Below are 15795 nucleotides of genomic sequence, written 5' to 3' on the forward strand. Positions count from 1 at the left end.
CTGGGATACTTGAATAGAACTGAGACATCATTCAATTTATTAGCAACACCTGTTGATGTGAATGTTAATGGACAGGTCAAAAAATCTAAATGGCCTATTAACTGAAAGTCCAACTTCTCCTTTTCTAAAACATCTCTCTGACTGGCATGACACCAATAAAGCAAGTTGGTAAGATTGACCTGAATTCACCCTGAAAAAATATTAGGAACAAAGGAAAATTATGTCTAAGATTTTGTACATTTTGCATATTTCTGCATAGTGTTTCTCTTCATCACCAGGTTGCAATATCTGTGTGTGTCAGTGAAATGGGGGCTGCATCCACCCACCACCAGCCCCCACCCATCCACCATGTGAGTCAGCAGCTGGTCCACACAGGAGGGTCCTTCTTTCCACATCAAGCCACAACCTTGCTGGGGTTTGTGTGTCATTTGTGTCCCTAGATGATGCATTAAGAATTTTGCCATGATCATGTCCAGATTAATTTCATGTACAGTGCATAATCTGTTGATTCCCAGAGGTCATGAATTTCTTATGTCTGCTGATGTCTTCTCTGCAAGTGCAACACAGAGACATCTCTGAAGTTGCTGAAAACCTTCTAAATTCCTAAACCCCCACACACGACTGATTCTCTTGCGCTTAATGTGATGGAACGCATGTTAATGGTTTGTCGCCTAATTTAGCTCGCAGCCACAGATTTGTCTCACTTTTAAAACCAAAGACTGCTTTGTATGGCTTAACTGGGGGCTAAAAACATGATTTTAGAAAAAGCTTATTGTTAGAGATTTTCCTCTCACAACCCCAGAACCCCACAGCTTAAAGCAGCATTTTGTCAGGAGAATCCCATTTGAAGAAATACAGTTGTGAGTGTGTTATTGAGAGAGAGTGAACTGCTGTCTAGAGGAATTTGGCGAGGGGAGCGCAGATCTAAGCTTTAAGCACAGAGCCTATCATTGTTTTCATCTCAGTGGAGAGAGCAGCGTGCAAAGTGAGCACATTAATGCTGCTGTCATGTTTTTGCTACTTCCTATCAAACAGGTGGTGAGGTACAGACCAGCACGCATGTTCACACCTGGGGGACATGCAGAGATATGAGGAGAGATCCTAACTGACAAAGCAAAGTGGAGCCTGTTTTATCCAGTTGTTTGCGAACAGCCAGGCAAAGCTGATACAAAACTCAAGCACCTCCTTACAACGAGCTCAGAGGAGGTGGAAGTGGGACCAGCGCTATTCAGCCTACAGTATGTTCTCATGTGCAAAGTTACAGAGCTTAGAGAGATGACGTGTTTGAAAGAAGCTCTATCTAATCACTCCCCCATGAGGAAGAGGAGAGCGAGAGGGGTTGAAGTGAAGCCAAAGGAAAGGGGATGGGCCTGACATCAACTAGCCAAAACAGCTGCCCCCTTCTCCCCCATGGAGAGAAAGCAAGAGGAGCCTGATGGAGTGAGAGAGGGGAAGACTGAAGGGTCTGTAAGTAGGTGTAGAGCAAGAGAGAGCGTCGTATGAGACGTTTAAGGGTCTTTAGAGGCAACGAGAGAAGGAGGTACTGGCAAGTTGAAAGGGGGAAGGGAAGAGAGAAAGAGGTGGTGAGTGTGTGCTTGCATGCTTTCCTAGTGAGGATAGCCAGAGAGCAAGGGACAGGGAAGAGTGTAAGAGGAGAGGGGAGCAAAGAGTGGAGGGGTCTGTGCATGGTGACACTTCTTGGAGTGGAGAAAGAGGGTTGTAAGAGGAGAGGGGAAAGGGCGGAATAGGCAGGGACAAGCTGTTAGAAGGGCAGAGGTGTGAGGAGTCACTGGGCGGAAGAAGGAACATGCTGGAGAGATCCCTGAGAAGACTGCCAGAAACATAAGGAGGCCCTTCAAACATGAAGTGTTGAGAGGAGGAAAAAAGGAAGAGGGACATTCTGCAGTAGAAGCACTCGTTTGGGAGGAGCAGATAATAGCTGACGAAATTGAAGATACAAGGCGAAAGAGGTGTCTGCTGGAAGTATGGGGTGCATTCACAGCACGAGCACTGACAGGTTGAAGAAGCATGGACCTGACACAGGGGGAATCCCCATAGAGGCTCCTGAGGTACATCCTGAAATCCTCCAACTTGCTGAGGTGAGTGAATAACCATTCTGTAGGGAACTATAAACAATCAGCAGAAATGTGCTGCTTAGGATCACACACCGAGTCCATGTATAATATTTATAACAGCAAAGGGCAAAAGCAAAAGGATAGACAGAGCAAAGCATAATGATACAACTGAAACTATGGCAGTTGCTCCAAATTGCAGGAGAAAATGAAGCTTTAACTTTCAGACAGTACACTGTCATCACACACTAGTCATTGACATCGACCAAAGGAATGCATTGAATTACCAAGTTTCTCTTTCCCGCTTATTAAATATTCATCCTCTATGTTTTATTGTTGAACCAAACAGAAGCATGCCACACATGCTTGCATGCTGAGGAATAAACATGTGTTTTGCAGGTCTCTTCTAGACCTGCATCAGAAGCATAAGCCACAGTAGATATTGAACTATTACTGTCAAGAAATATATAAGCGAATGACTTTGATGTGATATTTGTCGTTCCTACTGCATACAAAGGAATCAGAGGACACAGACGGCAGCAGATGATCCACTTGATCGCTGTTAATCATACCCCACAGGGGGCAAGGTTCAAGAGGAAGTGGTATAAGTTACTGTCCGGTTTCGACCTGCCGTCTGCATGTCTGCTGGTTCTATTTAGGAACAGCACACATGTATAGATTTAGGAACAAACCACATTGCTTCACATGTATAGCCTCTGGAGGACTTTTATAGGGTCTAAAATAAAAAGTGACTGTTGGCTTAGCACCAAGGCTACACACCAGACCAAGTGTGTTCTCACATAACATAGTAAATCATACTTTGGCATGCTATATGTCAGAGTAACAGGACAAAGAGAAATAATTGATTTTAATAGATGTCACTTGTGATTTTTGTAGGTTCACACAGGGCTGAGAGGTGCAGCACAGTGAACTTCTGGATCTTGCTAGAACAAAAACATTATTCAGATCACATGTGGCTTCAAATCCCCTAAAGCCCTGATCGTGTGTGTCCGTCCGAGTTTCTTTGTGTATGCGTGTGTGCCTGTGTGTGGGTCTGACCATGCCAAATTATGATAACATTGTCCCCACTGAATGGGTGGACTCTGCAGTGGAGAGCAACCAAATGTGTCATACAATCCAGGAGTTCTTTATGTTGTTTTGTAGTCAAGTCACTAGTTTTCTCTCTGGGTCTCTCTTTCATACACACACAAACAAACACACACTCATTCCCGCACCTATTTTCAGCAGTTTCATGGCTGTTTAGAGGTGACAGCCCCTACTCGTGCAGGCACAGTGTTATAAATACCCTGCAAGAACTCCAGCATACCCCTGGCTCACCACCTGCTCCCGTCCCTTCCTTGCTGGGGTGTGTGTGTGTGTGTGTGTGTGCGTGTGTGTGTGTGTGTGTGTGTGTGTGTGTGTGTGTGTGTGTGTGTGTGTGTGTGTGTGTGTGTGTGTGTGTGTGTGTGTGTTATCGACAGCTATGTGTGTGTGTGTGTGTGTGTGTTATCGACAGCTAGAGGTTGTGGCTCCTGCTTTCCAGCATGTCATCACTAGTGAGGTGGCACTGAAAAAAACAGTCACGCAAGCTGATGCATTTAGTGCCAAGGGGGTGTGTCACTGCCCTGTATTAGTTTACAGTGTGTGTGTGTGTGTGTGTGTGTGTGTGTGTGTGTGTGTGTGTGTGTGTGTGTGTGTGTGTGTGTGTGTGTGTGTGTGTGTGTGTGTGTGTGTGTGTGTGTGTGTGTGTGTGTGTGTGTGTGTGTGTGTGTTGTTGTAGCTGTATATTTTGCACCAATTGAATGCATGAGGGCAGTATGGATACTTCATAAAATGTCAGATCATGCATTATTATTGGAATTGCCATTGCAATTATGTCCATATTACAGAGTCATGTATTGTACTTTTTTAACTTTCAACTTAGCACTCAGCTTTAAGAAACTTTTCCTTTGCAAAATAGATTCATACAGTAATATGCTGCTGCTGCTGCTGCTGCTGCTGCTGCTACTGCTGCCGTCGTTCCTCACAGAAATCAAAAGCTCATGCAGCCGCATTTATAAAGAAATCCATTGTGCTTCTGTTGGTGCCTGACCCTCTCCTCATCTCCATGGTAGAAGTGGAAGTGCTTGGGGCTCTGCAGTGGTCAGAGATGTTTGGAGAATGACATAGATTTTGGCTGCAAACATCCAAACGGGGTGGGGTTCTTTAATACTGAAACACAATACTTTAACACTGCTGATAATCATGGGAGACTCTGGAGACTGAATATCCAGTCAACCACAGTTCCCTTGGTATTGAAAGTACATAAATGAGTGGAAATAACATCATGAACACCTGTGCAGTCAAATTAAATTCTCCCTTTCAGAAGCTTAAAATGTTAAATCTTGCTGATTCTGCTCTGGATTACATTACAGTACATACAGTTGCATTTGATTATGTGGTTTACTGATCAGTTTGCCCCTATTACATACAGAAGGACAAAACAATTTAAAATGCAAGCCTTTAAAACAACACCTCAAACTTTACAGAGGCAAACACCAACGTCTGTAGGTTGAATCATCCACTCTAACTCTCGGTAAAGGTGGTTCGGTAAAGGCTTTTGTATTGGATTTCATTAGACTGTACAGTAAAAATGAAGGAGGGATCAGGGAAAAATTGTACAATGTAGATATTACTTATATTTTTTGAAAGACTGTGGTGACAAAACTAACCCTTATACACACTGTTCATATGCTGACTCTTCACAGTATGAAGTGGGTCACTTTTTAACTCGGCTCACGTATCCCTTTATAATTAGTCCCTATACCAAATTTTTAACCACAAATGTATTTTGCATCTGTGGATATCTTGTCAGTCATTACTAAATGGGTGAATAATCCTTCATTTATGTTTCAAAGAGCAGAGAGAGTCTTTTTCTTTAGGATTGACACTAAATACATTCACGATCACAATATGTTATGATCTCATGTTAGGTGAACATAATGGCCATAATTATTTCTATGAATTTTATTGAAAGTGAAAGCTGGATCAACATATTTGAATAGCAGGTTTCATTATAACCATTGAAACCATCAATCAACACTGCCTGCAAACCACATGCCCTCCTTTTTTGTCAACTGTACACAATGAACTCTGCATTGAGTGTATTAGTCATAAAAAAAACAACAAACTGGTTTGCAAAATTCAAACAATCAATACTGCTTGTCTATTTTTGATGTGCAGACGTTGTATTTTCCTCTCTTTTGTCATCTTGTAGTAATAAACTGCAGACTGATGTATACCAACTGCACAAAAGTAAATAATTTTGAAATATTTCCATTTTTGTATATTCTGGGCCACATTCTGTGTTTTTTTTTTTATTGCTTTCAAAAGCCAAAATAAGTCCCAACAGTAAGGGTTCTCGTAATTACTAACTTATTATAGCAAACAACTCTGATTACAGACTGTGAAAAATATAAAGTTATTTGTGTTGCCTCAAGTAAAGGAGGTTGATTGCCAACTTTTCATTGCATTTGATATTTGAACTAGGAAAGAGAATCTTTTTAATCTTATAACACCCCGCACACTGATGAAATATTTTTTGTTAATTTGCCTGGAATTGAAACCCGAGATGTTATTAGTTGAAATAGGCATGTTAAAACACAAGTAAAGGAAATTAAATTAACAGTTTCGAACTGTTGGATGTGTGTAGAAAAAGAAATGGTTCAGATATTTTAAAGCCTACTTGTGATCATTTGACAAAAACAACTGAAAGAAATGTCAGTTGCAACACAGATAGTGCTACATCAGTGTTTCATTAAAAGTTAAACTATGATCATGTGTGGAAAACACTGACTTTCTGAGCTTTGTGATAACAGAAATAGGTTTTTATCCTCAGTATGAAAGTGAGCTGCACTGTAACTATTTGACCACTGGGAGGTACACTTTACTCATCCTGTTATTATGACACTGGCATCAAAATATAAATAATTGTGTTGAGGTTTTGGCTGGGAGCTAATGAAATGCTGTTCATCTGAAATTACATGTTAAAGTTGTTATGGCACAATTACAGTCCATGCCATTAACTTGGCTAATATCTGCTGTAGACCTCAAGGATGTAATTGGATGACATTTAAATATTTGTGAGTCAAATCTCTATAAAGGCCACATTTAAGGGATTTTTATTCAACTGTACAGCTTGCTCAGATATGAAGCTCCAAATCCAAATAGATGCATACACATGGAAAATGTGCAAATTAGTTGACCCAAAGCAAATGGAAAAGGAAAAGTCAATGTAATATCCTTTAGTTATATACCACATAACTGTGATTTAACAGGTGTCGATGTTACTATGATATTTGAAACTTGAATAAGTCACCATGTTTTGCATAAAATACTCAAATTGATCAATTAATTGATGTTTCTAGTTTTAAAATATATTAGTAGTTGTTATACCTGTTCTTTTGGTGTAGAATTATTTGAATACTGTTTTTATATCACAGCTTATCGTGGAAATATTTCATGCTACTTAGTTTTTCTTTGTTGTTAAGTATGCATGATTCGTATAAAAGTTGTGGCTTTGCTTCACTGTGGATCTAGTCCAAGTCCTCCATCCGCTGTGGTCACTGGCCAGTCTACTTTTCATCCTGCAGATCATCTCAGGTCAGATTTATGAGGTGACACATCTACAGCTGCTCAGTGAGCCATTGCATAAGTCAAATCAATTCAACCTCCAAAATTCATGAGTTATGTAATAACATTTAAAATGTGAACGGCTGGAGGGGATGATTATCCTCTTCTCCCCTCCTATGCCCTCTTTGGTCAGGTCTCCCTAAATACCCCCGTCCCTCTCACACAAGCACACATGACACAGAGACACACAGAGACCCAAATTCAACCCATTCAATAGATACCACAGTTCATAGTAGCTGCCTTTTATCATAACAGCACAGCTATGTCAATAATCCAATGACTTTTTACTCTGCTGCTTTGATAATAGGATCAATACGTACATACAGCATGGTAACATGCCCCATCCATGACATGTGAGCATCTAATCAGTCCGGGTGAGCGACCAATGATATGACAAAAAAATGATATTATAGTTGTTGACTGCCCCAGTGAATTTATTATATAACTGAAGCCTTTTTTTATTAGATAGAGCACACCCTACAACAGTTTTAAACACCCTGCGTGGCCCCTGGACCTGACTATGGGACATCAGACTCATTAAAACAAAAACATGAGGCTGTTTTCATGAGTGCAGAATCACATATACAATGATATTGTTGATTAAATAATCATCTATTATAACATTTATACCTGTTGCTAAAACAATCAAGTCCTTTTAGAAAACCAGAGTAACTTGCCAAGTGTTAGATGAAAGGATCAATATCTGTATGGTGATTAGCCATCATAGCCAGCAGCTTGTTAGCATAACAAAAAGAGGAAACAGCTAGCCTGGCTTTCTCCAAAGGTAACAAAAAGCAACCAAAGCTCCCTAATTAACATGTTAATATCTTTTATTATTAATATCTTTTTATTTCTTCTTTTTTTTTTTTTTAAATAGAGCCAGGTCTTTCCTCCTGTTCCATCATATTTAGCATACACACATGATAGTGTTTCAGCCTTTTCACCTTGAACTAAATAGATTTCCTAAAATGTTGACCTATTCTTGTTAACGCAAATGAAATTGTGAGAAGTACGATGTGCTTTAATTGTTGATTTAAATGTTGCCGCTTCATAAAATTTCCAGTATCACCTACAAGTGGATAAAAAAACATTTGAATTTAGTAGGAATTCAATGTTAATTTAACAAAATCATTAACAGTTTTTAATGAAACTAACATCAAATTGTGTGGAGTTATTTTATCAAGGGTTGAGAAGTTTAGTTTGAGCCCATCTGCTGCATATTCACATTATGTAACCACACAAAGCTCAAGGTGAGGGTGCATGATACATTAATTATACATTTCTATTCATAAAGACTGTGTACTTTCCGCCTGAGAGACATGGCCATTTTATAATGCAGTGTGGTTTAGTGAATGAGTTGGCTTCCACTCACATATCAAGACGGTGGGAGAAGTGAGCGTCTTTACTGCTGGATAGTCAATAAGTGTTTGCCAGAGTGTGTCCAAACCTGTGAGCATGCACCTTCACCTTCCAGGGTTAAATTCAATACCCCTCCTGTTAGGAAAAAACCCAGGCATCGGAAAAAGCAAAAAAAAAAAATAAAAATCCCATAGCTGTGAAATGTTTTTTCAAGACCAGAGAAATGCATCGAGCCATTCAACAGAAAAAGAAACATCAGTGTGTGCAGGTATGGTGCTTGTGGCCCTCCACCTCACCCATGGCCACACAGACACACACATCCACATCCACAAAACAGGCCCCACCCCCTCCTCTGCTCAAGGAAAGATTTAATGGTTTAATGTGCTTCACATGCTGTCAGAAGGCGTTTCTTTGAAAGGGCGTTGTCATAACTTTCTGTAAACATTGTGCCACTTCTTTTCACTGGGACAGTTGAGTATTGGTTTATAAAAAGAAAAATCCATGGATTATGACTCAGGGCAGTATGTTTATTTCCTTTGAGGATAAATATCCCCAATGGGAGTGTGTATAAGACTAAAAACATGTGAGCTGTGGGTTTTTACTCCAGGGTTGAAGCTTTTTTTCATATTTGCTTCATCATTTAAGTTTATACTGCTGTCAATTATCACCCAGTTTATATAGTACAAGCAGAGTTTCAAGTTCAATAGCTTGGATAAATCTGTCTATGCCAGATTTACCTCCGTCTTTCTTTTTTTTCTCCTTTGTCCACAGAAGCTATGTCTGGTGTTTACACAGCTGCCATGATGGCCCCGTGTAGTACCACCTTGCAGTGTTGAAAGGAAATTTATAGTCAGCCTGTCATCAGTGTTGAAAGATCGGAGCTAGAGTGAGACCAAAATTGAAGACATGCTAAATATTATAATGTCACAGTATTTCTCTTATGCTTGGTTAGAAACCTGGTTCAGATTTGCTTTGGTTTGGTATTACAAAATATCTGTCTATGAGATAAAATGTTGGTTTCTTACTTCATGGTGTTGGACTGAGGCAAGGCAAAAAGCCTGTTGATTGGGCGAAAAGCAGGACAACAGATCACAGAGGTCAACAGAACAGTGGTCAAAGAAGCAGCATGGGGATACGCTACACAGACACATACTATAAGGATCCAAAGAAAGCCATCAGTATCACAAAGACCACCACTAAAACAAAATCATGCAAAAAAAAAAAACACACAAAGCATTTTTTTTCCTTTCTCATCTTACAGTGGCTGCCCTACAGACTGAGACAGAATCAGGACAAGTTAAAAGACAACAGGATGCCTTAAAACACAGTGTGATATGACAGGTATTTTTAGTGGAAGAGACTGAATGTAGAGCAGGTAGGGCATCAGCGCTCATGCTGGTGTGTCACTGAGCCAGGGCACATCTGTCTGACAGCAGCCACACAGGGGGACAGTGGATGTCCAACGCTGGGATCAAATACCTTGGGAAACAATAAGGAAACTGCTTAACATGGCAATTAGTACAAAATATAAAAATCTGATGATATGTATGTGAATTGTGTTCAAGTGTTTCAATTTGTCTTCTCTTGGACCTTCTTTGAGCTGTAACATGTATTATTTCTATTCACTTGTTTGTTGAGAATGATCAGATTCACACTCCTGTGTGTGTTTGCAGCTTGCCAAAGCAGGGAGCCACGCCTTCACGGAGAAGAGCTTCAAGAGGAGACGTGTGTGTGATGTGTGCAAGCAGAACATCGACAACCCTGGGGCTTTCTGCAAGGGTGAGTCCACATCTCAGTCAGGTCAGGAGAGCAGATCGAGAGATACAACCGACCAGCATAGATACACACCTAGACCTGACAGTCCTCTCTCTCTTTGTCTATTTCAAAGCTGATTGTCAGATTTAAAACGGTGCTCCTCACCTCTGTGTTCTCTCAATTGTTTACAGAGTGCAAAACTGCAGTTCACAAGACATGTGAAGCCAAGGTAAGCCACAAATTCATCACAAAATACGCAACATACGTTTCATTTTGTACTGAGCAAATTGTGCTCCTGTGACAGAGGTTGTTGGGAAACAACGTTAATATGATGTGAGTCTTAAGTGAAGTAAGCCATGTGCACTGACCTAGATGTCTGGTTAAAGAAGGCCACCCCCATGAACTGCAACCAGCCAGGTTGCTATGAGTAATTCAGTCATGTGGTAACGTTGGATAGCAGGATCTCTTGAGAGACTTCAGGCATCCATGAAGTCTTAATTGTAATTGAAAGTGACTGTTCGATACAGATTGAATTGAAGTATTTGTGCCTGTTAAAGAATAATATTTTACACAAAAATTCAATCCTCATTAGTAGGCTCTGAGGAAAATCCGTAGGTGGCAGTAGTGAGCTTTAGGCTGTCTCAGTGGTCTGTATATGGAGTCCGGGTCTTAGGAGAGGAAAGCTGAAGAGGGAGGACAACTTAGGGACATAACAGAGAGAAGTCTGTCTGTCTACTTGTCGTCCATCAGGGCAGATCACCAGCTGTGTGTATTTGGCGGTAAGGAAGTCAGCGGCTTCTGGCTTCTGAACTGACCGAGAACAATTGGAAGTTCCTTGTTTGCATGAAATATGTTTCCTAATGAGCATGCATGAACAAAAGCACACACATAGCCAGTGTGCTCAATGCATTCAGGGCTCTGTGCTTGACACCTCATGTTCTGGTGTAGCCGCTGTGATGATGAAAAATGTTTTTTGTTGAATATTCAACGATTGTCCGCAGGAAACTCCTTTACTCACTGTTTATACTGATAGAAGCATTTTAGTTCAATGAAGTTCCTCACAGTGACAGCCCTGAAAAATCTACTATGTTGTATATTATAGGATAATGTATATTGATGTATGTGCGGGCTTAAAACAAGTTAAAAAGTAATGTTCCTGGAAACAAAAGAAAGAAAATTAACTGGCACGTTCTGTTTCATTAGGGTCAGCTTGACAGCTACAAAGTGTTTTAGATTAGCCAGATTGTATTGGTGCAGCTGACATTATCTTCCCCTATCAGAAAGATTCTCACTTGTTTTAGGAAATGTAACTCAAATCTAGTTTGTTTTTGAGCAAATCCCTTTTTACCCTGCCCATACCATCTTTTATGTCACTTTCCTGTTAAATTATCAGTCTGTATTTGCAGCAGCATTGTCGGGGCTGTACGACTTTGACCTATAACTAACACTACATACTACACTAATATAATTTATAAGACATGCAAACTGTATTTTTATGTTGCCTTTGCACATCACAATATGTAGGTGATAATGCACAGTGATTATATGCTTGTCTGACTCAAATGGAAATGTAAGATACAAAAACACTAATAACTGGGTGGAAATGATGATGTGACATATTGAGATATTTTCAGTGCAGCCACAAAGGAGATCAATTGCAGAACATTTTCATGCAAACATCAATGGCAAATGGCAGGTTTTGTAGTCAGTTCCTCAAAATCAAAGAGAGACAGAGGTTCTTGTCACCATTTTGCGCTGTTGTTTAACAAGCATACATGCTGACATCCATCACAGAAAAGGCAGAATTACCTATGTCTCTACATACAGTTGCATTGACAGATCAGAAATGACAGAGTTTTGAGTAAGGTCTCTTAGTTTTGGGACCAAGAGTGGGCTGTTTCATTTTCAAAGGGCATTTCTGCACTCTGTAAGACAGCGCCACCCCACCCCTCTCTCTCTCTTTGTGTCCACAGCTTATGTCAAAGCATTGGCAGAAGCCTCTGCTCTCATGTGACCCCCACTCACAGCAGCTCAGTATCAAACACCACTGGGTGAGCTCATGACCTTGCTGTAACTGTGCTGTTGTGCCTCACTGTCTAACAGTACAAACACAAAAACAGCACATTTGCACTGTGACTGCTGCGCATAGGGACCCATCGCCTTTACTCAGCTCTTCAGGTCAACTCAAATCCTGTAGGATTCATGACAGGAGGTGAAAGTTTGCCTTTCCTGCCTCTTCCTCCTCTTCCACACACACACACACACACACACACACACACACACACACACACACATAATGGTGTGCGACTGACCGGGCACAACCAGCTGTTGTGCCTTAGCAGCATGTATTAAAAGAGGATTATTATTTTTGTCATACTCATCCCCTGGTCACCATGGCGATGGCCAAAAACAACTCTGGGCGGCTGCAGGAAAGGCAGACGCCATGGACCAGAGTGGACATTGTCACACAGGACGCTGATCAATCTGGATAGGAGAATTCATAGTGGGTAAATATAGAAAATAACCAGAGTGCCGTAGATTCCTGCTAGTGAGTGATCGGTGTGGGGGACACAAATAAGTGAGAGGCAGCTGGGGAGACCGACTGTGTGTGTGTGTGTGTGTGTGTGTGTGTGTGTGTGTGTGTGTGTGTGTGTGTGTGTGTGTGTGTAATCAGTCCCATTTGGGGGTATTCATAAATAACGGGGAATATTGGGTCAAGGCTGCAAACTGTTGCATGCTGAATGGCACGCGATGGTCTGACGGTTTCTATGTGCTTCTCATATGTCAACATATTGCTTCCTTTCTTTTTGACTTGTTTCATCTCTTGCGGCTCACTGTCATCATCTCTTTTTTTAACCTTCATGCTTTATAGATGCAGTTAAAGCATCCCCCACTTTCTATTGCACATTTAGATTTGTTTCCTCCTTCCTGACAGGTCTTCAGTCCTTTCATCATTGTATCATGCTATCTTTGCTCCATCTCCATAACTGTCACAACATTATCCCATGTGCATTTCCGGTTTCTTTCCCATCTTTCTCATCAACCGTACCCCACTTTGTGCTGCTACAGCTTTCATTCTGCCTCTTGTCATCTCTCTCTATCTGTCTCTCTCAGCCTGCAGGCTACTAGAGAGGTCACCAGACATTGGCACCCTGTGACTTTGCAGGGCTGCCCAATGTCTGCTCGTGGTGTATTGATGTGTGTGTGTGAGTGCACATGCTATTGGAAAGTACTTGTCCAGTTTGACATGCTTTCCTGTCTCTGTGCTTACGACACAGGCAGAGCGGGGTGGAAAGCAATGTTGCAAATGCTACTGGCACAGTGAGAGTGAGTATGTGTGTGTTATGGTGAGAGAGGGAGGGGGTGAAGTGAGTTGGTGTGAGAGAGTGAGCAGAGAGTTTGTGTGTGTGTGTGTGTGTGTGTGTGTGTGTGTGTGTGTGTGTGTGTGTGTGTGTGTGTGTGTGTGTGTGTGTGTGTGTGTGTGTGTGTGTGTGTGTGTATGGGTGTGTGTGTGTGTGTGTGAGAGAGGGGGGGGGGGGGGTCGAGGGAGGGAGGGAGTTAGTGTATTCCACTCTACAGACTGGACTGCTCAGAGGCAGAGGGGAAGACTGAAGCTGCTTGTTGTGAGGTAAAGACACACTCTGCACTGTATTTACTGAGTAAAGCTTTGGGTTTAGTTTACTCATATATTCTCAGCACTTTAGTTTGGACTTTTCCTATACTTCGCGTATTTTTCTTCTTTATTCAGTAGCAATCTCACAGCCTTAAAGCCTCTTCACAGTGTGAACTCTGATAATGCAGCATGTGATTGTGCATTATTCCATTAAATCTGTAGCCAGAGTGTGCTTGCTCTGCCCAGAAAGAGGATTTCATTTTCTGTGATTAAGGCAAGTGCAGAAAATGAAGAGGAGACTCCTGCTGTGACCTAAAAAAAATACACAGATTTTAATTTTTAATACTAGAGAGTGAATTCCTAAGAATTACTTTTTAATGAGATAGTTGTCACTATGTGCAGGTTTGCAGATTATAGAGTGGAAACTATGCCCATAAATCTATTCTACTTGTGAATTTTTGTAAAACTTGCAACCAAGCTGTGCAAGCATGTTTTGCCAAAGATTAGATGTGTTTGTGAGCATGTGTCAGTTCCTGTCTGTCTGCTTGTCTCACTGTCTATCCCTGTGAATCCACGAGTGTCTGCAGACACCACAGTGCATCTGTATCTGTATGTAGTTGCTTAAATGTATCAAGATTTATACTTTCCATTCTTTACAACTTGTGTATAATGCTGTGACACGGTAGTATCTATCTACTGTATCTGTTTCTGCACTGTATATATACATGTGTTTTCTATGTATGTTGTGAACAGACAATAATCTTTGACCATAGGGCACCTGACAGAGACAAATGGCTGTACTCCAGAGTCAATCAGCTGTCCTAATATCATCTAATGGATCCTAATGTTGTGTACTGAAATACAGATGGTTACAGTGTCTGCTCATATACAGCAGCTGTTCTGCTAATGTTTCATGCTGATTATGGATTGATATAAGGATTGTGTGTTTGTGTAATAGACAAGTGTTGCACATAATGGTGTTGTCCATTTGTGCTAATCAGTGCCAGTAAAGCTGGGAGTCTGCAAAGTTTCAAGCCTGTTTTTTGTTGTTTGCATGTTGTGAGTATCTGTGGCTGCTGGGGTCTTGGAGAACATGGCATCTTGTTTTTAAAGGCTTTGTTGTTGTCCGGATCTAACCACAGGTGACTGGGTGGGCATGCTGTCCTGTGGTAGCTTTACTTGTCACTGCAGATCAATGGGAAGGTAGAAACAAGCTAAGTCAATAGAGATAGAAAAAACTCAGTGGGATGGAAATTGATTTTGTGGATAGAAAATCCTGTTAGATGAACATCTGTGTGACTTGATTAAGGTGGTGACTTATTGTTTTCCCAGTGTTATAGCTATTTATAGTCATCGTGATGCACATGATGCACTGTGTACTAATAATTATCATGGTTAATTTAACTGTTTTCCTTGCCATATCAATAACAAAGTGGCACAGGGACACCACACACACACACAGATGCATGTACATAGTGTTTATATTTACCCATTGCTTTTCATTTCCTGAGAGCATAAACCGTGTGATAGGTGCACAGCAAGCCTTGTTTAATATTCCAGGAATTATACTGTTTCTATTTTTTCACAAGGTCAACAATTTGAGATTACAGAATGTGACTTTAAATATTTCTTTTGTAGATAGTCGTGTTTTTCAATGGAGATAGACAATGTGATATTGCTGTCACTTTTAGCAGATTGAGTCTTATATGTGGTAAAGCAAAATGCCAACTACCAAATCCCATCCAGGTGTGTGCTTGCTGACTGCAACCATGTTGCATTCAAGACTTCAATTGATTCAATCTCTTGAAAATGTCACTGCTGCTACTGAAGGAAAGGCAAGTGGATTTGAGAGATGACTGATGGACAAATAGGCGAAATGAGCCTTTAAGTGTTCTCTGGTACGTATGGTCTAAAATAAGGAGCTCTATCAAAATAGCTCTGTGAAATCTCTCTGCTCTGTGTCAGTGGTCAGGAGGCATGTTCAGCTGTTGACATGTCTCTTACATCCAACGCTCACTCTCGTTTTCTGTCTGCCTCTCCTTTACCATCTTCCTGATGTCTTTTTTCCTCTCAGCTCTGTCTATCTTTCTACTACCCAGACACTTTGGGTTATGCTTTGAGTCTTTGTCCGTGCTTCCCTTCTTCTCCGAGCCAGTTAGTGATTTGCCACAGCCATGTGTGATGTTTATCAAAGTGTCCTTTGTCATCTGATGTTGTTTATTCAGAGGAGGACATATTTCTACCTCACAGCAAGGATGATTGTGGTCATCCTGTCCCGAGGCACTGAATCATTTGGGAGTAGGGGGAGAGGGAAACAGAGGTAGT

At 41.0% G+C, this 15795-nt stretch overlaps 1 protein-coding gene across 1 annotated transcript in view; it reads left to right on the top strand.

Moving 5' to 3' along the window:
- Window positions 1–1961: 1961 nt before the first annotated feature.
- Window positions 1962–15795, top strand: part of LOC134003508 (tensin-2-like) — a 29033-nt gene continuing 15199 nt past the window's right edge. The window contains exons 1-3 of the mRNA XM_062442736.1: window positions 1962–2099; window positions 9776–9881; window positions 10049–10086. Of these exons, the coding sequence (XP_062298720.1) occupies window positions 1986–2099; window positions 9776–9881; window positions 10049–10086 (258 nt within the window). The 5' untranslated portion in view covers window positions 1962–1985. The remainder of the gene's footprint in view (window positions 2100–9775; window positions 9882–10048; window positions 10087–15795) is intronic.

The sequence above is a fragment of the Scomber scombrus genome, chromosome 3 (genome assembly GCF_963691925.1).
Source record: "Scomber scombrus chromosome 3, fScoSco1.1, whole genome shotgun sequence".
NCBI lineage: Eukaryota > Metazoa > Chordata > Actinopteri > Scombriformes > Scombridae > Scomber > Scomber scombrus.